The following is a 25,265-nucleotide window of genomic DNA, read 5'->3' as shown; positions in this document are numbered from 1 at the left end:
TGATTTTCTCAGAACTTTCCTTGCCACTACATTCTTCATCACCTTTCCACTTGTTGCCTGTCACTGGTGATTCAAAATTACCCTGGGTTGCAGGATCCTTATAGGGCTGTCTCGTAGTGGTCATGCCAATTTCGCCCACAGACTCAGCATGGGAGGTTTCTATGATGCTCAGCTGTTCTGCAATTAACAGCTCAGTGTTTGCTGTGCACATGTGTCTTGGAAGGATCTGCGGTTCTCAGTGACTGTTAACTATCCATAATTCACCAAATCCATTCTTAAACGAGACCACGATCCTGGATGACCAAGTTATGCTTCAGTGGTATGCTTCTCTCACATTCCACTACAAGATCCATAGCATGACACATGACATTTACCTTTCTAGTGCTGACTGCGGGAACAATAACTTTATCCAGCACACAGTCTCCACACACTTGGATGTGCATCTTCCTGTCCACAGTATCTCATCTCATCTAGCATAATCTTCGAGCAACCACAATCTATAATGGCCTGAGAAGCTTTCATAAAGTCCCATCCAAGAACGACGTCATGACTACACTCTTGTAAGACGATGAATTCTAAAGGCTGTGTATGCCCACTTATACCCACATGAATGACACATCTTTCTGTAGGTTTAACATATTTCCCACTAGCCACCTTCAGCAGAGATATTTTGTTGTTGACGAATACGGTTTTCTGCAACTGGCTACAATACTTCTCCAAAATGACTGAATATGATGCTCCAGAATCCACAAGAGCTTGGGCTGGTTGGCCATCCATGAGGATATCGATGTAGTTTCCTATCATTTTTGTAGTGATCAACGGCGGAGGATTTTTGTCTTCAGCGTCCTCACCTCCAAGAAAGGTTGCACCCTTTAGTTTTCCAGGTTGCGGTGGCTAGGTGATCAGCTGGAGCTTCTAAACAGCGATGGATACCTTGATTGGCATGTTGGGGAATGTCCTCTCCAGTGGCTAGCTTGCGGTGACGGTGATCTACGTCGTCCTGCACTCACATCTTCCTGTTAATCTTCAGTGTCCTGGAGTTGGCGTTGACTAAGATTGGTCTGCTGTCTTCTGGCATGGGTGTCATCACATATTCGCCACCTTTCTCGACAACAGCGCACCACATGTCCCGGTCATCCACAGTGGAAATATACTGGTTGCTCATCCTGGGTCGTCCAGATGTCAGTCTTCCTTGGTCTTGACTTTTTCACCATTTTAAAGGGAAAGTGAAGGACGAGAGATTGGGTTCAATGCCTGTTCCACTTCCTCCCTTATTACCTTTTGAAGCATCTCGGTTTTTTGCTTTCCGTGCAATCCAAGTGCCTTCTGAACTTCCTCTCTCACTATCTGATGCAGAACACTTGTAAAATCAGCTCCTTCCTCCATCACAGACATCGATATGACATTTTGAAGCCGTTCAAACTTCTTTTGTGTAATTCTTTTTTGATGCATTGTCTCGATATACTGGCACCATTTTAATAAGTCTTCTGCTGTCGAAACTTCCTTCAGGAGTAGGGCTTGATACATGTACTCAGCAACACCCTTCATGAGATGTGCAACCTTATCTTCCTTCTTCATTCTAGGATTCACTATTTCACACAGCTCCAAGATCTCTTGAATGAAGGATGCTGTAGTTTCCCCTGGACACTGTGCCCTGCACTTTAATTTATCTTCAGCCCTGCACGTCTGTCGTTGTGTGTCATCGAAATAGTTGAGCAGTTCCCCCTGAATACTTCCCAGCTTGTGAACTTCTCCTGGTTGTTCTCATACAACTGCTTGGCAGTGCCCTCCAAGTACAAAATACGTTAGCCAAACACACGATGTCATTCCGTTTGTTAAATTTGGCTTTACGCTCATATAACCTCAACCACTTGTTTGGATCTTGGCCATCATCACCAGAGAACGCAGAAAGATGTCACATGTGGTAGCACACAGTTGCTGTCATCATATTGTCCTCTTCTTCTTCTGTCTCCGATAGATTGCAATCTGTTGAATATGGCTCGAATTCAGGTTTTTCGCCACATAAATTGCAGCTCTGTCATGGTCTGATGGGAGCCACTGTGTCATCAATAATGTGTGCTATCACACATTCCAGTACCCAGCGCCTCCACCATAATAATGTCACGTAGAAGAAGGTCTAATTAGATGAATGATGAACAATAACTTCATTTAACGAAGGTTTATTCAGCACTTGTACACATAAGAGTGTGGAGCAAACTGCCTCTGGCCAGAACACATACGGTATATATACAGTTACAGAACATTTCAGTACAATTCTAGAATGTACTCGAACCAAATATAGAAATTAAAATTTTACAGTTCAGGTGTGTTCTGAACTCACGAGCCTCCATGCAACAGTCTAGTATCATAACCACTATGCTACAGGGACTGTGCTACTCAGCTTCTTCTGTGACATAACATTTAGTTTCTCAGAACAGAATGGTTGCTGACTCACATCATAATATATGTCAGTTTAATAAGCTAAATTCTGAAATTATGTAGTACAGAAACAAAGAAAAGGTCCACCTACATGTAAGGACCCACTTACACATTATCTGTTTTTAAAAGAAAGATTTTATTTTTGAAACTTGTTTCATATTTAGCAAACTGAAAAATTAAACACAATCAAGACAAACTGTTTGGATAGGCTACTGAATTCTGGGTGAACAGTTTAATAATAATACCAATGGTAACAATGCAGACAGAACAGTTAGTGTTTATATGGGCAACATGAAGTGTGCAGTGCTGTGGCAGACCAAGAAACTGTGCTATAATTTGGTGTGCACAATTCAAGAGCCAAACTGGAGGAGGGTACATCACACTGGTACTGGTAGTACATTTCCCAAGCACACAAAGTGTGGTGGCTTTAGGAATATGGGGGTAAATGAACAAATCTACTGAATAGAGCTATAAACTTGGGAGTTAAGTTTGACTTAGATTACAAAAAAATTTACCATTTGATTTTAATTTAGTTTCTCACGGGGCAGGAGGGGGGGGGGGGAGGGAGGGGGGAGGCACGGGGTCAGTTCCTGAGCATGAATATCACCCTGGACATGGCAAGGAGTGCCTGGAAATGAGCTCACCACCTCAACATTTGAATGCTGTGAACAGGGGTGCCTGAAAGTATTTGGATTACATGCAAAATGTATTGTGAGTGTAAAAATTAAAAATGCCATTATTATTCCTTTGTAAAATTGTAAATTTTTTCTTACCAAAGCAATTTATTGCCTATAGTTATGTAAAACTATTATATAAAATTTGTATATTTGTATATTTCTGTTTTAGGAGACCTTCAATAGAGTACTGAGAAGTGACATGCAAACTCTATGATAGTTTTGTCCAAACTCAGGATGGCTCAATACCGAAAACAGTCATAATGAAGGTGAGATATTTGGATTACATATGCCATGGTGACTCAAACTCATTCATAAAGCCCACCAAATCATGGTAGCAGCAGAGATATAAGTATCAGCGCAATCTAGGTGACATTTTTAGCTACCTAATGATCATGGGTGCTCTACTATGGCCATGAGACAAAGAAGTAAAGCAAGCAGTGGAAACATGTGGCTTCACCTCCACTGAAAATGACAAAAATCCAACTCTCATCAGACAAGGTATGCTGAGTATATTTTGCGAATGCAGTAGTGTGGTACTAAGAGATAATGCTTGTATGGGGCAAACCATCACAGTGAAATCTCTTGAAGAGGTTGCAGGAGGCTGTCAACATGAAGGTTGCAAAAATCTGTCAAAGGCAGACAGTGCCCAAGCTTAATCTGTGTAGGATATACTCACAAGTGCTCCTTCTTTGGGCTATCAAATTTTTATCATCACAGAATTTCTCTTGACATGGCACCAATTGACTTCTTCTCTTTCCTTGGATGAATAAAGCATTGAATGGTAGTCATATTGACAGAATGACAAGAAGGTGATTTTCAAGGTGGAACTTTCCCTGAACAGCCGAAATGCTTACCTCTACAATCAGTATCTCTTCCAAGCAATCCAGCATTGCCAAAAATGTGTCACAGTGAAAGGCCAACATGCAGAGGAGGACTAACTCTAACATCAAGATTCATGGTTGCTGCTTTAGTTTTTTGAGGTGATAATTAAAACTTCCTGTCTGTCATTCGTAGATTTGCACAGTCATGTATATGTGAGTGGTATGTAGTTCATCAGTTTCAATTATAACCAAGAGAACAAATACACACAAAACAATTTGTTTTCAGTTTATTTGTCAAGCCGGCAATAAAAATAGAATTATTTCTAATTAAAATTATTTTGTGTAGGACAAATCGATTCAGATCTTGGCCTTGATTTAGCAGATTGCACAATATGGCTTCAGATGTTGGACTTCACTTACTATGTTGTGCACCTGATTATCAGGACAATTGATAGTGCTATATTTTTAAAAATTATAAAAAGGGGTTCACTGCAAAAATTCCAACTTCATCAACAAGAACTGGGGAAGCTACACTCTGGCTATGACCCAGGAACAGATTCAGTGATTTGGTTCTATCATGAAGCCTTGTTTCTCACTCACTTTAAGTTCACACAAAAACATCACTGCAGTCCCTTTTAGAAAACAAATTATGTCATTAAAATGTGCTTAAATGCTTTTGATCAAGCAGGAGCAGCTGATTTAAGAAAGCCCACTAAATTAAATTTTTTCAGTCATAACCAGGAACCAATTTGACACTATTAGGTTATTAGGTTCACAATAAACTTGCTGTTCAGTTGTTCTGAAAGGCTTCAGATGCTGATGGTGATGAACAAATGGAAACTTCAGATAGCTCAGCTAAAGTTTGAAAACTGTTGGCCATTGTTTTCTAAAATGTCAGAAAGTCTTGAAATAAGATCCATGAGGTTATATAAAAGCACAAAATTTGTTAAATACAAAGTGAAAATATTGGAAGTATTGCATTTAAAATCAGCAGCACACAATGACATAAATTAAAAAGTGATTTAAAACTGGAGACTGGTAAACATATTAAAACTAACACCATCCAAACAAGCCTTGAAGGCCCAATGGTATCGACCAGCTGCTGTTCCATCCACAGCCCATAGGTGTCACCAGATGCAGATATGGAGGGGCAAGTGGTAAGCACACTGCCCTCCCAGTCATTGTCAGTTTACATGACAAGTGCTGCTACTTCTCAATCAAGTAGCTTCTGCAATGGCCTAACAAGGGCTGAGTGCATCCTGCTTGCAAACAGCACTTGGCAGACCTGTACAGTGACCCATCCAAGTGCTAGCCAAGCCTGACAGTGATCTGAGAGGAACTGGTGTTACCACTGTGGCAAGGCTGTTGGATGGTAAGTATGATAAACATACTAAATTCAGTGTAACAATTGTAATGCAAACTATGCCAGTCAGAGTGATAAGTCGTTCCACGTTGAGAAACAAGGAATGCAGGGATGTTTTCCAGCTTAATAATTTTGAAAAGCTAGACATAGCCATATACATCCATGAAACTGGCTGCCTTCTGTTGAGAACTGAAGAAGATCTCACAATTTTGCACATACAGGACAAGGCTAGAAAACTGCATCTACTGGAACAGTTTGACTCTATGTTACATAACAGGAAAAATGCAAATACATTAAATCAACAGATTACAGGTAATGCAAACAACTTAAAAAAAAAAAGTGCTTCTATTATAATACCTATCTGTGGTTAGCTACTTTAATTATGATAATACTGCTGACATTCAGTGCATGACAAGATTCAAACTCCTTGAGCATCTCTGTAAGGATGTGTATTACCTTCGATCATTAGCAAAATGGTTGGTATTGATACTTACGTGTTTATATTTAGATGTGGTTTTCCTAGAGGTATACATGCCACATGCATGAATAGCTGCTGCTATGACACTGCCTGTATTTACCCAATGCATACATTTATTTACTTCAGTTTATTTTATTGACTGTATTAATGATGTTGAACCACATTTTGGGAAGAGATGGTAGCAAGGGAGGTGACATGTTTTGTTTTATTTTTATATTTACAACTTTTATAAATTCTTGGAGAATAATTCTGATGATGAAGGCTTGTTTCTTGCAGCAGTTTGAGTGCTTATACATTGTAAAAGATGGTGGAATCTATATTTGAACTATAACATGTAGGTTGTTGTATTACCATTGCCTGGCACGATGAAGCATGAAATCCTTTCTGATGACATGAAAAGAAGGCTTCTAACTTTCATTGAGAATTTCCAAATTAGACAGAATTAAAATGCACTGAACTGAATATTATGAATCAAAACAACAAAACATTTAGCAGAAGCTGTTTTTCATAACTAGATTAATGAATTCAAATATTACACAAATGTTTTTATGTTTCTCATACAAAATGCTGGTTTGCAGATGTTTGACAGAACCACTTTCAAGCTTATTTCTTAAACCTTTATCCAGTTGGTCCAAGAACCAAAACAAAAATTGTTTTTAGTAGAATGGCACTTGCTCATTCTAATGATATGAAAGTAAAGAAAAATAAGAGGTAATAATATTTCATAATATGACATCAAAATATGAAAAACTGAGGCAATAGTTTTAAATGCTATGTCTACAAATCAAATACTTCAATATTACTCACAAATAGCTACTGTAGCTTTGTAGAACTGGTAACAAGTAAAGCCTCCATGGAACAGCTAAGGGGAAATTTGTCAAAAAAACTTTGATTCTATATAGCATACAGCATTAAATCAATGAATGATGTAACCTTGAAATTTTAATTTAAACATTTTGCTAAGGACAAAAAGTTGTGTATCTAATGCAGATATCTCAAATGGGTCACCGTTAGTTTCAGTATTACGCTTTCTTAAATTTGGCCAAAACTGTTGCAGAGTTTGTGCAATATTTTGCACGCTTTTACTGAAAGTCTCAAAAGATCTAGAATGCAAATTTTGTGTGACTTAGTTTTATTCTATGAGGAATATATGTGCAAAATTTCATTCAAGCTGAAGATGGTGCAGTATGGCTATTAGTCCACTCTGTGTGGCATGTCAGTTACATGTGTGCCCTGAGTGGAGTACTTGTAAATTTGAGTTTTCTATAAGACAGAATCATTAACAACAATACTATGAAAAGGATAGATTGCTGCTCACCATATAGATGAGAAGCTGAATCATGAACAGACATAACAAAAATACTGATAAACATTTCTGATTTTGATCAAAAGGCCTTCTTCTGAACTGAAGTAGAAAGTACAACTCTCATACACATGACCACTATCTATGGCTGTTGACAAGCTGGCCCCACCCACCAGAGACAGTGGTCATGTGTGTGTGAGTTGTGCTTCTGGGTGTTTTCTACTTTAGAAGAAGTCCTTTTTACCAAAAGCAATCATTTTGTTGTACCTGTGTATGGCTTAATGTCTCCTCTATAAGGTGAGTAGCAATCTATACTTTTCATAATACTGTATTTATTCTATCTTGGATTTGCCGTTGTTAGACAGAACTATTAGTTTTGTAGGGATTTAAATGTAGAGTTCTGCAATAAATCTGAAAGAACAAGGTAAAAAGAATGCTATTTGCACCTACTGATATATTTTCATGCAACTCTTATCTTATCTTAATTTGTTGCTTGAGATCATATTAACCTAAAACAGATGAAGTTAAACAATCACATACCAGTTGTGTGGTAACTATATTGTCAGATCTCACAGTACAGTTAGTCACATTATAGTCAAATTATACAAATGAATGGCTTGTACAATTAAGAAACAGCTAAGGAAAACAGTGGGGCTGATAAATGATAAAAATATACAAGACTTTACAGAAACAATGAAAATGTTGCCTGAAGAGATACACACAATTATTCCATTTTTGCTATTAAATTTAGCATACTGCTGCAAACTGTTACTGATCATATAATCAAATTCAGTATTAAGAAATCATGAAGGAAGCATTCATCATTGTAGTTATCAACATTATGAACATGTCTTCAGAACAGAGAAAAAATTGCCATAGGGAATAATGACATGGAAGTATTTGAATGTTATAATATTAGGAACACAATTTAAGAAATTCAGGAGTATGCATAACTTACCTTAAACTGACAACTTAGATAATAAAATAATTATTTAACATTATTGAAAGGAGTAGAGGGAAAGCATTTTATCAATTAGAAATCAGCAAAGATGCAGAAAGTTTAAAATTTTTTTGTGCATATTGAAGAAATCTTGTCTCTTTAGACAAAAAGTAACTATTAAGATCTGTGACCATATAGTCACTAAATGCTAAAACACTTGTTCTGATCACTAAAATAATTTTATTTATCATCATATGAAGCATTTCAGGAGAACTCCATCATCAAATCTGTGGCATAAAATATAAGATACAAGAAAAGATATTAAACAGAGCAAATTGCACCAACATAGTAACAACAGAGATGTAACACTGAAATCAATACATAATACCTTGTCACTTACATATCCATAATATTATCAGTGCCCAACTGAAATATGCTCTTCAGTACTATATATAAAAAAATCAACAGTAGCAACAGTAGAAAATTTTACATATGCTGATACATTGGCGACAGATGTTTATAGTGTTGCAGAACTTTTTAACAAAAATTTTATAACTGTTACTCAAAAGATGGGATTGTCAGGTTCTGTAGATGCTGCTATGGAATATCTCAGACCAAACATTTAAAGTAACTCCCATCGTATGAATATGACTCTCTCTACCTCAGCAGAAGTAATGTTCATCATTAAATCTTTAAAATAAAAAACATCTAGTGGGTATGATGAAATATCAACGAATTTAATTGAAGAATGTGATTCTGAGTTAAGTAACATATTAAGCTATCTGTATAACCAGTCGTTTATCAGTGGAATATTTCCTGACTGGCTGAAATATGCTGAAGTTAAGCCACTGTTTAAGAAGGGAGATAAAGAAATAGCATCAAATTTCTGGCCAATTTCACTTTGGCCAGCATTCTCAAAAAAATTTAGAAAAGGAATTTACAATCAGCTTTATAACCATCTTATCACAAATAACATACTGTCACAGTCACAGTTCAGATTTCTAAAGGGTTCTGATATTGAGAAGGCTATCTACACTTACAGTGAAAATGTACTTAATTCATTAGATAAAAAATTGCAGGCAACTGGTATATTTTGTGAACTGTCAAAAGCATTTGACTTTGTAAATCACAATGGTGTAACAGGAAATGTTGCAAAGTGGTTCAAACCTTATATCTCTGGCAGGAAACAAAGGGTGTTATTAGGAAAGAGACATGTATTAAGTTATCAGTCATCATCCAACTGGGAACTAATTACATGTGGGATCCCACAAGGTTCCATCTTAGAGCTCTTACTTTTTCTTGTGTATATCAATTATCTTTCATCGGTAACATTACCAGATGCTAAGTTTGTTTTGTCTGCCGATGATACAAACATTGCAATAAATAGCAAATCAAGAGTAGTCTTAGAAAGATCGCCTAATAAAATATATGTGGACATTAATCACTGGTTCCTAGCCAATTCTTTATCACTAAACTTTGAAAAAACACACTACATGTAGTTCAGAACTTGTAAGGGGTGTCCCACGAGTATATGCCTAACATACAATGACAAGCAGATTGAAGAAGTGGACAGTACTAAATTCTTGGGATTGCAGCTTAATAATAATTTCAACTGGAGAAGCACACCACAGAACTGCTGAAGCATGTTAATAAATCTATTTGCAATGTGAATTGTGTCAGACATAGGGGATATAAAAATGAAAAAGCTGGCATACTATGCTTACTTTCATTCCATGATGTCATATAGGCTTATTCTTTGGGGTAATTCATCAAGCCTAGCTAAAGTTTTCTGGGCACAAAAGCATGCAATAAGAGTTTGTTGTGTACATAATTCCGTGTAGTCAGTGCGTACACAACTTTCCCACTAGAGCGCGCCCCGCTAAGCACAACAGCGCAGGCGCAGCGCTCGTCCATCTCCGCACTATGAGATGGTGCTGCCATAGAGACGGACCACGTTCTCCTTCCGCCGATCCGCATATTAATATGTAATGCAGCCAATGAGATTACTGCTAACATAGAACCTTTTCTCCTCACAGATCACACTCACGCAGTGATATATGAACATGCGGGGTATTATAACGAGTGTACAGACCTCCGATTAGCCAGTCTGCATCAGACTGTACCAGTCTGCATTAGTCTTTACCAGTCTGTACGAGTTCTACATTTGTCTGTACCAGTCTATAGTCAAGTTTCAGTTTGCACCTAATAAGATTACCCTATTCCTGTACATAGCCATGAAGATAAATGTATAGACACTTTTGCCAAGTATCAGAGATATATGTGAGAATAAGATTAATGTACCAATACCAAAGGAACTTCATATTGTCAATTGTAAATAGCATCCAGAACCAAGTTAAGTAATTTTTATGCTTGTTATTATTTTAATAAATGTGTGTGAAAATTAATCAAGTTCTGTTTAAAGTTACTCACCGTCAATCTGCTACTCTAAGCGTGCAAGTGGCATTTCTATTGTCTGACCTAACGGCAGAAGATAAAAACGTCACGATAAGACCACGAGACATATTGCTGACACTCGCCTACTTCATTAGAGTGACAAGTCCAATAATCTGATGGTGTGTGTACTGAAGGTCTTACAGTATGCACACCACAAAGTTATATGTGGTGTGAACTCAAGAACATACTGTAGAAGCCTGTTTAGAACACTAGGTATACTAACTACTGCTTCCCAATATATTTATTCCTTAATGAAATTTGTCATTAAAAATATATCACTTTTTCAAACCAACAGCTCAGTTCATGGAATGAAAACTAGAAATAAGTATAATCTTCACAAGGATTTAAAGTCACTTACTATTGTACAAAAAGGAGTGCAATATTCAGGAACACACTTTTTCAATAACTTGCCAGCAGCCATAAAAAGTTTAACAAACAATGAAATTCTGTTTTGTGTGTCTATATATATAGACACACACAAGTACAATGTAATATTTGCACCATTTCAGTGCAGTAATGTGTTCATTGTAAATAAGTATTGTAGTAGTTCTTTATATGTTTATTACCTTATAAATAGAAAAAACCATTTTTTTTAAATTTTAAATTCAGTGCATTAATGCAATCTTAGTAAATGAGTGTTTGTAAAATGATTGTTTCATATAGTGTTCATTAAAAAAATGGCAGTCATTCCATTTGGGACCTGTGGAAGATACATTAGCTTATTTGTTTTTCTGACATGTTCTACATCCTGGAGGATCTCCTCACTATGGATCAGTTGGAATGAAAGTAAATCTAATCTAAATCTAATCTAAACTATATTGATAATGACTCTGCATAGAATTATGGAATAGCTGAAAGTAGTTTCATAACTACGGCAGTTTCCTCTGATAAATAAAACTGAAATTTAAATTTTGCCAAAATGCTTACTTTTGATGCACACTGTTTCCATAAAGTCATTTGAGCAAACACTTTTTACACAGGGATTTTCTGTTGTAACCAACCATCAGTCAGTTTAAAGATATGTGGATATTACAGATGAGAACATCAATATGTTTGAAGAATATCAGACATAGCTGCAATACATACCTCTTTGTTTCCTGTTGATAGCTTGTACCAATTGCCAGCTCACTGTAATAGCTTTCCAAATCACTTTTATCTAAAGTGTACAGAAGATACAAGAGTTGAGGCACATTGTCTTGGTGCAATTTATCTAATGGTAAGTTTCCTGGAGTTGTCTCTAGACTCTCTGCTAAGTTCTTCATTAAACTGTCAATCTAAATAATAAAGTAATTTTGTCAATATATGTATTATTCAGTAAATGAGTTTTGTTTCTTGTTCATATTACTTTTGTACATGTAAAATTTTAAGAATAGTAGGTGCATGTAATTAACCTTAGGACACCCAAGCGTTTTTTTCTAACTTGGATGCATAAGGGTGGGAGGGGGGGGGGGGGGGGGTTTCGCGAGCCCACAGATATTAAATAAGTTTTACTGACGAAAAATTACAACTTTCAAAATGGTTTATGTATTTTAACTAAGGCATCGGTTTATAAATGTTGTTAATTGTTATAAATATTAGATTGAGTGAATAAAAAATTGACATATTACAATACAAAATACAGATGTGTTCATATACAATAGACTACCCTGAGTCCTCAACTTCAAGGCAAGAGACACACTTCACAATTTTTTCTGAATGTGTATTACACACACGTTTATGACACTGTCCACAATACTGTTTTGGTTTACTTAGATTGTTGTACTTATGCTTCTTTGTTTTAGCTTTTCTTACAGAAACATGGCACCGACCTTTCCCTGCACAAGGCTGATGTGCTTCTGTTGTCACTTCTTTGATTTTCTTTTGTAGAATAGTCTCCATTGATTGAACAAGTTGGTTAGATAACCCTCTTGCATTGGCACTTCTTTCTTCTACCTGCAATTTCACTAGTTCCATCCCACCTTGCAGAAGATAAAGTTTCCATTTGTTGTGTTACCTCTCATTCCATCTTGGATGTTGTTGGATGAATATGGTGGTTGCATTGATAGCACAAATGTCGATGAGAGAGTAAAATACAGATAGAGGCCATCTCTTTGTTCCCCTCTTGTAGGTGTACATACGCGCCATTTGATCAATGGTATCAATTCCAACTTTAGTGGAATTATAATATGTATTTATCTCGGTTTTATTCTTCTCTCCTCCAGCAGTGCCTTTATCTTGGTGCATTGTTGACAACATCAGTAAGAACTTACTTGGTTTCATTTTTGCTGAGTAGGACACCAAAGTTACTTGTTGTGAATATCAAGGATACCAACCAACAAGAAACTAACTTGCATTGATGTGGAGATGAGAAATATGAAATCCTACTAAGGGAAATTTTCTATAGCATGGAAGCATAAGGGGGGGAGGGGTTGTTGGACCCTTAATAAGATTATTTATTTTTTTCTTTCAAAGCAGGAATTTTCTATAAAATATATTGACACTAAAATTTCATAAAATAGCCAACAAACAATAACTCAAATGAATATGTAGTATGAAAGTTACTTGGGCAAAAGCAAGGGACATAAAATAATTGTGGGTTCAACGAACCCCTCCCTTAGGCGTCCTAGGGTTAAGAGTAGATTCGTTAATGCACAAATTGAAATAAATTTAAGTGTCTTCAACAAACCTGCTAAATACTTTTTATTGAAATTTACATATATATCAAATCTAGCCATAGGTACTGAATTTACCTTTTTCAGGACATATTCCTTCTTGAGCTTGTTACGATTTTGAGTTAAATCAGAAAATGATATTTCAAATTTTAATCCAACATTTATCAGTGTCCCTTCTTGCTTCCAGTCTTTCGGTTTGTCTGTTGTGGTTTTTATGTGAATCGATTGACTGAAAATTATATTAGACACCATTAAGAGCTACAAAACTGTACATGATTAAATAAGGCACAAGAAGTATTTTATATTTAAGACAAGAACCCAGTCATTTACAATCATCAGAAAACCAAAAGTAGAATTTTTTAGAATAATAATGTCTGACAAAAACTCTGTTAAAGAGCTTTGTACTAAGTAGCTGACAAAAAAGCATAGGATTGTGGGAGTGACAAGTCAATAGTCGACAGGACACAGAAACATTCTCTTTGTGAGCAAGGTTCTTTGGAGGAAACGATCAGTGTTCATCTTCCCGCGTTAACGTATGTATGTATTGTGTTGGTGTGGTACAATAAAAGTTATCATTTGCAGTATAAAATCCACGCAAGCATTTTCCTTTATGTAATGAAATTACTCCTCTATAAGTGGTGACCCCGTAACTAAGCGGTGTGACAGTAGACAAGTTTCTTTAGCTATTGTCCGTGACATCTCGTATCGACATGTCGTCTGCACACAACCTCTTCCACGACATCGACGGTGTCATCCTGAATATCAAGAAGGAGCTCGACATGATGCAGCAGACCCCTCAGTTCACAGTGCCATGGATTACTACACCTCATATCGACTTTGTCCATGACGTTACATTTCCAACCCCGCCGCGTGTGCCGGCGGTTCCCATGCCGCCACCACATGACATTGCATTGTACAATCAGCCCGCAGGACACGCCGATATCAGGTGAAATGTGCTCGCATTTTCATCATCTGTGTCGGTGCCACTCCCACGAGTTTCACACTTTCCATTTGATGGTTATCATGGCCCACCCGCATCGCGGTTACAAATTCGGCCCCCACCTTTCATTCCCGAACGTCTGGAAATTGGTTTGCTATTATGGAGAACATTTTCATGCAGCAACAAATATTCAATGATTTTGAACAGTTCACGCTAGTGATATGCAACCTGGACCAACGTGCGTCATCATTGGTATCGGATATAATTATGCAACCCCTACCACAACAAGCCTATGCCACCCTGAAGGCAGCATTAATTTCCCGTTGCACAAAACCTATGGACCAGCAGATGACACAGCTCCTGTACCACGAGAAACGTGGTGACAGGTCACATTCAGACTTTTACCAACATTTACGTGCTGTGGTGAACACTTTCGTGTTCTCAGACACATTACTTGTGAACATCTGACAACAGCAGTTACCTCCACAGGTGTGCTTCACCTTAATTGCTTACGAGGGCCGGCCATTAAGTGAGTTGCCACACACACACACACACACACACACGTTGTTGCCAGCCAATGCGCCCGCTGCATCACACAAACAACGGAACCGGTTATTGCTGGTTCCACCAGTGCTTCGGCGCGCAAGCTACGAAGTGCAAGGTGCCATGCTTGCACCCAAAAGCATCCCATGACCTGCTTTAGGCGCAGCCAACCGTGACAACAAGCAACTGTGCCTAAACTCACAGACGCATGAGAGGAGAACATACCTATGTTATGCAGATCGACTTCTCCCACAGCTGTAAGGTACACAGCTTCACAAAGACTTTTCATTCCTGATCACTCTACAGGACAGATGTTTTTGATTGACACCAGCTCAGATGTCAGCACTCTGCCTGTAAATTTCTTCCCTTCAGACAAACGTGCTGAAGAGACCACTTTGAAAGCAGTCAACGATTCAGTCATCCACACATATGTACAAAAAACACTGGCAGTGGACCTTTGTTATGGCCGATATTGACCAACCTATACTAGGTGTTGATTTCCTGGCAAAACATGCATTGTCCGTGGATTTACGCAAGTCGCAACTCGTCCATTCTGCCAATGGACGGGTTATCCCGGGAGTGCAAGGACGTCTGACCTCTCATGCATATCCAAGGGTAGATAAACTCAGCGCACCCACCTGGGATGACACCATAGCGATGAAGGAATCTGACCTGCAGATGGCTCAAATGACATGAAAACAGTTGACAGCACAACAACAGGCTCCTGCTGTTTCAACCACAAAGGCGACACCCAAGCCACAACATGGAACAAGAAAGAACAGGGCGAAGCATGAGACAGTGCACCACATCCATACATCCCCAGGCCCACCAGTCTCCTCAAGCATTCGCAGGCTTGCACCTGATCACTTGCGGGAAACCGAGACCATTTTCTACGAGATGCTACAGGAAGGAACTATACAGCCATCCAACAGTCCGTGGTCCTCTCCTCTGCACCTCGCCTGTAAAAAAAATGGGTCATGGTGCCTGTGAGGTGATTATCGGGCTTTGAACGCCCAAACTGTTCCAGACAGATACACTGTGCCACATATACAGGATTTCACCCATTCACTGGCTGGGGCGACCATATTCAATGTTCTAGATTGCTGTAAGGCTTATAATCAGATCCCAATGGCAGAGCAGGACATACCTAAGACTGCAGTGACAACCCCATTCGGGCTGTTTGAATTTTTGGTGATGCCATTCAGGCTGAAAAATGCTGCCCAAACATGGCAATGGTTTCTAGACAGCGTGCTATGAGGGCTACCATATTGTTTTGCCTATTTAGATGATATTCTGGTGTTTTTGGGGAATGTTACTGACCATCAGAAACACATAAACGAGGTGCAAAGCAGGCTTAGTGCTCATGGAATAACACTTAACAAGGACAAGTGTGTGTTTGGGGAACCCGTGGTGACCTTCCTGGGTTATAAAGTGTCAGCTCAGGGCATTTTCTCGCTGCTAGAGAAGCTGGAGTTGTTGCGTACCCTTCCACGGCCTCAAAACTACCACAATCTCCGATGAATCCTAGGAATGATAAATTTCTATCGTCGCCACCTCCCCGGAACAGCAGCAATCCAGATGCCACTGAACAATGCCTTGGCCAGACACAACAAAACTGGCAAGCGCCCACTCCCATGGACACTGGAGATGGACTCTGCTTTCAAGGCACTGCAAAACAGCATTCTCAACGCAGTGGGGCTTGCACACCCTGCACCAGGAGCTCAGCTAGCCCTAGTAGTGGACGCAAGCCAAGTTGCAGTCGGTGCAGCACTGCACCAGAAGGTGAAGGGTCATTGGCAGCCACTAAGTTTTTTCTCACAAAAACTACAGATGAGTCAAACTCGCTGGAGTGCATACAACAGGGAACTCCTCGCAATGTATGAAAGTGTCAGGCACTTCCGCCCTTTCATTGAGGGCAGGCAATTCACTATATACACCGACCATAAACCTCTCGTGGCAGCTTTCTACAAAATCAGTGATTCATGTTCCCCCCACCAGGCCCACCATATTGAGTTTATATGCCAGTTTTTGACAGACGTGCGTCACATCCACGCTGCTGACAAGATTGTGGCAGACTATTTCTCGTGCACTAACAGGATAAGTCCAATGTTGGATTATTCTGAATTGGCAAGGGCACAGGCTTCAGATGCCCAGCTGCAGTCCTTGTTGGTGGACCCGTCAACTGGCCTACGTTTATAACTTGTGGATGCCCCCTGCAGCCCATTTAAGGTATGGTGTGACACCTCCACTGTTAGACCATGCCATAGATCAACACCCGCCCCCCCCCCCCCCCCCGCCCTCCCCAGTTCCGACGAAAGGTATTCAACAGCATTCACAACCTGGCTTATCCAGGAACCAGTGCCTCAGTGAAGTTAGTAGCAGACCGTTTTGTGTGGCCTTCAACCAAGAAAGATACACGGGAGTGGGCCCACAGCTGCTATGAGTGTCAACATAGCTAAGTGGGACGTCATGTTCACGCTCCAGTAGGACAATTCCCAACCCCAACAGCATGTACACATTGACTTGGTTGGACCCCTGCCCCCTTCGGAAGGTTACAGGTACTTGTTTACGGCAGTGGATCGTTGCACACGGTGCGCAGAGGCTACACCAATCAGGGACATTTCTGCGGAGACTACTGCACGGGCATTTTTGGAAACTTGGGTAGCTCGTTTTGGGTGCCCAGTTTTCATTACCACCAACAAAGGACGCCAATTCGAGTCGACACTGTTCCAACAACTGTCAAAACTCTGTGGCTTCCAATGAAACCAGACAACTAGCTACCACCCGGCCAGCAACGGTTTGGTGGAATGGTGGCACCGGACTTTAAAGGCTGCCCTGATGTGCCACGAGGACTCATGGACTCAAGCGTTGCCATTGGTTTTGCTGGGGTTACGGACTGCATTAAAAACAGACATTAGTTGTTCCTCAGCAGAGTTGGTATATACAGAACCACTACGTGTTCCAGCAGAATTCCTTGCACCAGTTCCTCTCCCAGATGAGACACAACTACCCCACCTCTTGCAACAAATGAGGTAGCAGGCAGAGATGCTACATGCATCATCAAGCAGCACCCACACCCGCCCTATCCGCACTCGGGCAGGCCGAGAGGTGAAGTTTAAGTACCCCACCATAACGGGTGCTCTGCACTTCAGGGGGGGGAGATGTGTGGTAGTGACAAGTCGATAGTCGACAGGAGACACAGAAACATTCTCTTTGCGAGCGAGGTTCTTTGGAGGAAACAAACAGTGTTCGTTTTACCGCGTTAATGTATGTATGTATTGTGTTGGTGTGGTACAATAAAAGTGATCATTCGCAGTATAAAATCCATGCAAGCGTTTTCCTTTATGTAGTGAAATTACTCCTACAGGATAATATGTAGGTTTTCTATGTGGGTGCAAAATACAAAAGCATTAATAATGAGTATATGATATAAGACCATAACTGGAAATAGTTTCTCACATTAAGGATATTTATTTTGTTCTTTTTCACTTTTGTGACAATCATATGGGGTAGCAAAAACTGTGCGTGTATCATGTATCATGGTTTGAATGCCCAAATTTGTGAAAAACAATATTTCTGTTAGGTACCATAGAAATTAATACAATTTATCTTCAAAATTAATTCACTGACTGGAAATTCCTCAACATCAGCTGTATTAGATATAGATCTACTACCCAACAGTGACCTATGAAAATTTGTGCCCAACTGGGACTCAAACCCAGATTTCCCACTTATCACAAGTGGTCCCCCTAACCAATTTGGCTATCTGTGTAGGCTCCTCAGAATGATAGAAACATCCATATGTCATACTGTTCACATTCTTATATTATGGTCCACTTAATTCATCACCTAATGCTCACAACATGGCTTGGCTTCCTGCAACAGGAAGAAAGACAACAAGGAATCAAATTATGGAAACTAATGTAATAATGAATTAAATGTGAACTGTAAAAATTTGTTTGGACAAAATCAGAATGTTGTATCTGGAACTCTGCTTGTGAGTGTAACTTTATCTTACCGATTGTGTATCCACCTTGTCTTATTAATCTTTGTTTATTGTCCTCATGGAAACTAATGTAATAATGAACTAAATGTTTTTGTCTCATTCCACAGCCACATGCAGAACTGGATCTATGGAATACATATTGCAATAAAGAAATATAATTAAAATAAAGACCAATTTTGTTATTGTAGTATGCTTGCCTAGGCTTGTACTGTTGTATCATCAACAGCATCCATTTTTTCAGGTGTGTATGAAAGTGATAAAGTTTATATATTTACTGGCATGATTCTAAACAAGTTATATGTCTTACCAGCTTATTAAAAATGTCTGTTTGGTTAACTTGACATTTATAAATTAACCACAGGAAAAAGGAAAGTAAAGAGGAAGGCCTTCTGTCATATAACTAAACTGCATGCAATAGCCATTTCAAAAACTTTGTCAAAGTTTCACGTACACATCACACGGAACATTTATGGTTGGTAATAACAGCTGGTTTAGAATGAACTATGAAATATTCAAAAAAAGCTTTGACAATAGAAGCTGGTTTTGAACGAAATATGAAATGTTCAGAAAAAAGCTTTGACTTTGTATTAGAGGAATGCATAATACCTACATAATGTATTTAGACTGATGCCAACAAGTTAACAGAATAATTCATCAAGGAGACATTTTTCCAGCATTCTCTTAGATATTGGTATTAACTAAATAAGACTTTCTTGTATAATATGTTTGATGGGAGCAAATATATTTGTATGCTATAATAGTGAACATGTTTCTGCAGAAGATTACAATTTTTAGATTGCTGTATCAACTTTCTTTTTAAGCCATGAAGATTTTTAAATTTCTTATGTGTCTGATGTCTCTAAAAGATTATACCATGAGACTCCAATGAATGAAAGTATCTTAGATTATGTATGCTGCTTTGATAAACTGTTTGTAATCAATTAATAGTTATGCAGGATAGTAAATAGTTGAAGAGATGAGCTATTTTAACATGCTTTATAAATAATATGAAGTAGGTATGCAATGTGCATTTGGGACCTAAAACACATCTCTGCTGTTCTTCATATTGTGGCAGGAAGAAATGAGGAGAGCAGCGGCAGAATGCTTCATCAGCATTCACAAAATCCACACAGCTTCATCAGCATTTGTAGACCCTACATTACTTTGTCAGCATTCACAGAATCCAAATAACTTACCAGCTTTCACTCTCCCAAACACAGCCTAGTATTTTACTGCCATAAAAAATGAAAGTAAATCAGTATGCACTACAGAGCTAGCCATCTTGCTCTCTGTACCCCCACTTGGCATCATAATTGAACTGTGTTTCGATCTTGACACAAAAGAAAAATATCACTTTAATGAAACAGAAAACGGTCAGTACTATTTTGTATAAAAACGTGGAAATTCGTTCTATATCAGTACATAGGCAACATGGCTCACTGATTGGCACTACAGGTGTAACTTACAGGTTCAGTATACCTGATGCCAACATCCTGCTGTGGTTTGATCTTAGATGGGTTGGGTTGTTTGAGGAAGGAGACCAGACAGCGAGGTCGTCGGTCTCATTGGATTAGGGAAGGATGGGGAAGGAAGTCGGCCATGTGCTTTCAAAGGAACTGTCCTGGCATTTGCATGGAGCGATTTAGTGAAATCACGGAAAACCTAAATCAGGATGGCCGAATGCGGGATTGAACCGTCGTCGTCCCGAATGCTTGATCTTAGTGCCCACATGATGAAAGGCACAACTGATCCTCAGATTGAGTGCCCACATCTAAACTGCCTGTATTATTTTTCAAACTACGCAGAGATATTGGCACTACTGGGGAGGTTAAGATACATATGACGCAAAACAGGACAGTGGTTCAATCTTTGTACCCCTGTGGCACAAGATAATTGATCCTCACATTAAGTACCACAACATTATTCTCTCATCTAAATTGTCTGTATTGTTTGTCAAAACTTTATTATAATTCAGCTAAAATTGATGCACTGCCTGCCAGAGTCCTATGATCAGGGTGCAGTGTATGTGGTGATCAGAGCCTCCTGTGCAACACTTGTGTCCAATGTCTAATGGTAAGGGTGCAGTGTATGTTGCAATAGATGCCTGCCTTCCTGGTACTGGAATCAACACAATGCTAAACACTGTGCTTGCATTATATCTATAGGATTTTATAGTAGCTAGGAAAGTGAGAGGTATTCCTTACTGAAATCCACACTGGTCCAGAAAACACAGGTTTATTTTCTATATAAAAAACTTTAATTACAAACAGGTTACACAGGCAAAGAATTCGATAAACAGCAAACAAAGGGAGGTGAAACAAAAGATCAAACACATGAGTCATGTTATTTTATCCTTGTCTCACAGATCAATAGCTGCATCACTACACCAACCCCCTCCTTTTTCTAAACTGTGAGCACCAGGAATGTCAGAAAGTCGATGCCTCACAATTCTCATGGCCCTGGTAATTACAGCTGGATGTGCAGGCAAAAGTGTGCATAGTGGCCGCAACATCCTCCTGTCCTGCCAGTACATTCAGTGTAGGCTATGTGTGGGAACTCTTGAATCCCCGTCAGGGTCACCTGTTGGTATCCTCATCCAGCTGGGCAAGTTTCAGCCTTTCAAGTGAAATCATTTCCTGTTTTCTATGCCAATCAATGAAAAATGGGTTCTCTCAGCATTCAGGTGCCTTGTATGGACTCTGTAAGGTGGTCATAGTGGACCCAGATGTACAATGTGGTGAACAGGTCCTTATGGATAAAAACAAGTTTCTCTCTATGTAGCTGCACTGGGTTTTGATGAATCTGAGCCATTCTGTGTTGCAGCTCTAAGATGAAGACTGCCATATTCATATGTTGGGAGGTGATTCAGTTTTACAGAAAGGAGCTCTGCTGGCAGGCTCAGTTGTTCCCTACAAACCAGTTGGGCTGTTGAACAGTCTAAGTTGTCCTTAATTGCAGTTTGTAGAATCAAGAGAACCAGTGGTAGTGTGTCTTTTCACTTCTCCCCACTGCATATTGAGGCTGCTTTTAGGCTTCTATAAAACCTTTCTAACATTTTATTGCATATCGGGATAGTGGTTGGTGGTTCATAAATGTGCACAGCCACACAGAAGTAAAATCTCATGAAAAAGTACAGATTCAAACTGCCTTCTGCAGTCTGTCATTATCATTTCGAGCACACCAAACCTCACAATTCAGCCTGTCACTAAGGCCCATGGTACTGTTTCTGCTGGCATGTCAACTGTTGGAAAAGCTTCCGGCCAATGTGTGAATCCGTCGACCACTGTCAGGAAGTAGTTATCTGACCCAGAGGGTGGCAGTGGCCTGACTAGGTCAATATGAATATGCATGAAGTGAGCTGTTGGTGTATCATAGGTTCCCAAAGGCGCTAATACAGGTCAACCAACTTTGCATTGTTGAGATCTTAGGCAAGCTTGTGCCCAACAGCAGCAATCTCTTTTAATTACTGGCCACACAACTTCCTTTGTAATACATCTGGTGGTATCTCACATGCCAGGATGTGCCAAGTTGTGGATAGCATCAAAGATGATGTGCCATTATTTCTGTGGTATGGACAGCTACTGTAAGCCATATGATGTGTCACACCATAGAGAAGTTCTGAGTTGTTGCACACAGACTGACAACTGATAGAGGCTGTGTGTAGCATCTTGCAGCCATTTGAAATCAGTGCCCATTTTTGTTCCACTGCAAGTTGTCACTAAGGGATGGCTTTTATGCTCGTGTTCCAGCATGAGAGGTAACCTGCAACCACACTGCTACTGCCACTAAAATGCCATATGTCAGTTGAGAATTGTGATATACGCTCTGTTTGTCTTCATTTCTGCAGTGAGCCTTGGGAAAAAATGCTGTCAGGGGTGCACGGTCAGTGAACAGTGTAAAATATTTTGCTTCTATGAAGCTTTGAAATGTTGAATGGCAGTGTAAATAGCATAAAGTCCCCTGTCAGTTGTGCTCCATTTCTGTAGCACCTTTGCAAGTAACTGCAAAAAGGCCAAGGGCTGCCACATCCCACTAACAAACTGTTGTAGTGCCGCACCAACAGCTAATTGGCTTATGTCTACCATTAACGCTATCTGTGCATCATGCCTAGGATGGATGATCAAAACTGTTTGAGCCACATATTTCTCTATCTTCTCAAAAATTTCCAGTATTGTGGTGCCCATTTCACTTTACTTCCCTCTCACTAGGTCTGTACGTGGAGCTTGAAGTTCAGTCACCTTTGGCATGTGTCTATAGTTGTAATTTATCATACCCAAGAATCTTCTCAGTTTTTTGAAGATATGTGCCACCAGGAAAGAGCATGCATTAGCCACTAGTTCTGAAGTTGGTGCAATGTCCAAAGTAGACATGTTGAATCCTGAAGTATTCATGCTGTCTTGGCCTATGATGTTGAAACAGTACTTGGAGGTGCATTGTGTGTTGATATTGGGATTCCAAGAAGAACAAAATATCATCCATATAGCAGAAGAGGAAATGTATACTACAGAGAACCTTGTGAATAAACCATTTCCATGTCTGCACTGTGTTTTGTAGAGTGATTTTTTAGCATGCTCCAGAGCTACCACTATTTGTGAATATGCCTTTTTGCAATCAATGACACCAAAACTCTGCTTGGGTAATAGCATTGTTAAAGTTTGCCACTTGAGGAATTGGATATTTATTTACATATTCTGTAGTGACTGCATAGGTGTCATGTATTATTATTCTTTAATACCAAGTGAATCAGCAAAGCCCACTATCTACTGGAGGGTGCTACTATATCCTCTTATATTTGCCTCTTAATGTCTGCCTTTGGCACCAAAAATGTTTTAGGTGTTGGCGTTCTTGGTTTAATGGTGACCAGTAGGCCTGGTGAAGTCTGAAAATGGTGTATCACATCAAGTTTGCATTGCTGACAGGACGTTGTCTTTGATGGGATCTTCAGAAACACTTGAATTATGTGCTTGAAAGGGGAGTTAATGTGCAGTGAGTTGACTTCCAATAGAGGCAAATGCCTTCCTTTGTAGAGGTGTGCAACCAACTGAAAATGGTGAAGGAAATCAGCTCCTACAAAAGGCTTGGTGACATCTGCCATGATGAAATTCCATTGAAACAATTTGTTCAAACCTAAATCAAATTCAAGACTTTTTTGCCCCATACATCTGAATGTGTCAAATGTTGGTTGCCATCAGTAACTGTGTGCTAGGAGAGCTGCCTCTTCCAAAGCAATGTTGGAAAGGGGGGGGGCATGGGCAGGGGGGGAGGGGGGGGCACACTACAGTTAGGCCCTACTACGTCTACCAGAAACATGGTTCCAGAAAGTTTTTTTTGTCTGCAGCTTGTGGTCTAGTGGTTAGCATTGCTGCCTCCAGATCACGGGGTCCCAGGTTCAATTCCCAGGTGGACTGGGGATTTTCTCTGTCTGGGGACTGGGTGTTTGTGTTGTCCTCACCATTTCATTATCATCGTCATCATCATCATCATCATCATCATTCGTGACAGTGGCTGGATTGGACTGTATAGAAATTGGACTATGTAAAAATTGGGAACTTGTATGGGTGCTGATGACCACGTAGTTGAGTGCCCCACAAATCAATCATCATCATCATCATCATCATCATCATCATCATCATCATCCAGACAGTTTGTCAGTCACAAACAAACATTTTTAATTGTTCCTTCCAAATGTGCAAAAAACCGATACTCAATGTTCTGCCTGTCTGCAAAGAATGACTTGCTGCTTTTCCATGTGAGCTAATCTTAATTCTGAAAGCTGTGACCCTTGAAACCCACCATAAATGAGATACAGCGGCATTGGCATTTAGAGTTTTTGCTGTAGGTACTCCATGATTACAGTAATCTTGGTGTTGTAAGTTCCAGACTGGCAAAGTCTGTCTCTGAATTGAGGGCTATTGCCTGAGTTGGCTTCTATTGTGGTCTGCAGAACATTTACACAATGAGAATTTTTAATGAACACTCCACTTGATGACGTGGCTCTCACCACTGCCCAGTACCAAAAATTAGACTATTTTGTCAAATAGCTGATGAAGTAACAGCTAGTATGTTCGTGAATGTCTTCTCTCTCGTGCTGTCAGGCGACTTATGCAATGAAAATCCTATGGAAATCTTCTCATGTAGTGCACCTGGATGCACTCTGTGAGTCGGAATGGAAACACATCTTTATGATTACTGGAGCAGAAAGGGAGAAAGGGATGTGACTGTATGGTGAGACACATTTGTGGGCCTTGCTACCAAATCAGTGGTAATACCAACACTAGCCAGGAACATCTCATCTCTTCTCACATTCTTGCTCAATAAAAGATGACAGTTTGTTTCTGAAGTGTTACAAATTTGCTTTGGTGCCTTGAAGAGATGCTATTTTGGTGTGCAGTGCCTGCATGCTGGCTGCCACATGATTGGCTATCGCTTCCTGTTCATTGGAAGAAGTGCACAAGTTGGGGCCACTGGATACTGCCATCCAGGACCGGTCCACTTATTGCAATGCTCTACAGTGTTGCAAACATCATACTGCAAGCTACTGACAACGGCCTCCACCTTATCAGCCAAAACATTGAGGGGTAAACCCATGTGAGCTGCTAATACTGTCATAATATTGGTTGGAAGGCACTTTAGGGACTGAAAGTGTAAGG

General features: G+C 39.6%; 1 protein-coding gene across 2 annotated transcripts in view; it reads right to left on the bottom strand.

Moving 5' to 3' along the window:
* Nucleotides 1-25,265, bottom strand: part of LOC124721097 — a 654,343-nt gene that overhangs the window by 502,545 nt on the left and 126,533 nt on the right. For both annotated transcript variants that reach the window (XM_047245917.1, XM_047245918.1), the window contains exons 5-6: nucleotides 13,205-13,355; nucleotides 11,562-11,749 (exon numbers count right to left, since the gene is read on the bottom strand). In XM_047245917.1, the coding sequence (XP_047101873.1) occupies nucleotides 11,562-11,749; nucleotides 13,205-13,355 (339 nt within the window). The remainder of the gene's footprint in view (nucleotides 1-11,561; nucleotides 11,750-13,204; nucleotides 13,356-25,265) is intronic.

Source organism: Schistocerca piceifrons, chromosome X (genome assembly GCF_021461385.2).
Source record: "Schistocerca piceifrons isolate TAMUIC-IGC-003096 chromosome X, iqSchPice1.1, whole genome shotgun sequence".
In the NCBI taxonomy this organism is placed as follows: domain Eukaryota; kingdom Metazoa; phylum Arthropoda; class Insecta; order Orthoptera; family Acrididae; genus Schistocerca; species Schistocerca piceifrons.
This window is presented reverse-complemented; position numbering and strand designations above follow the sequence as displayed.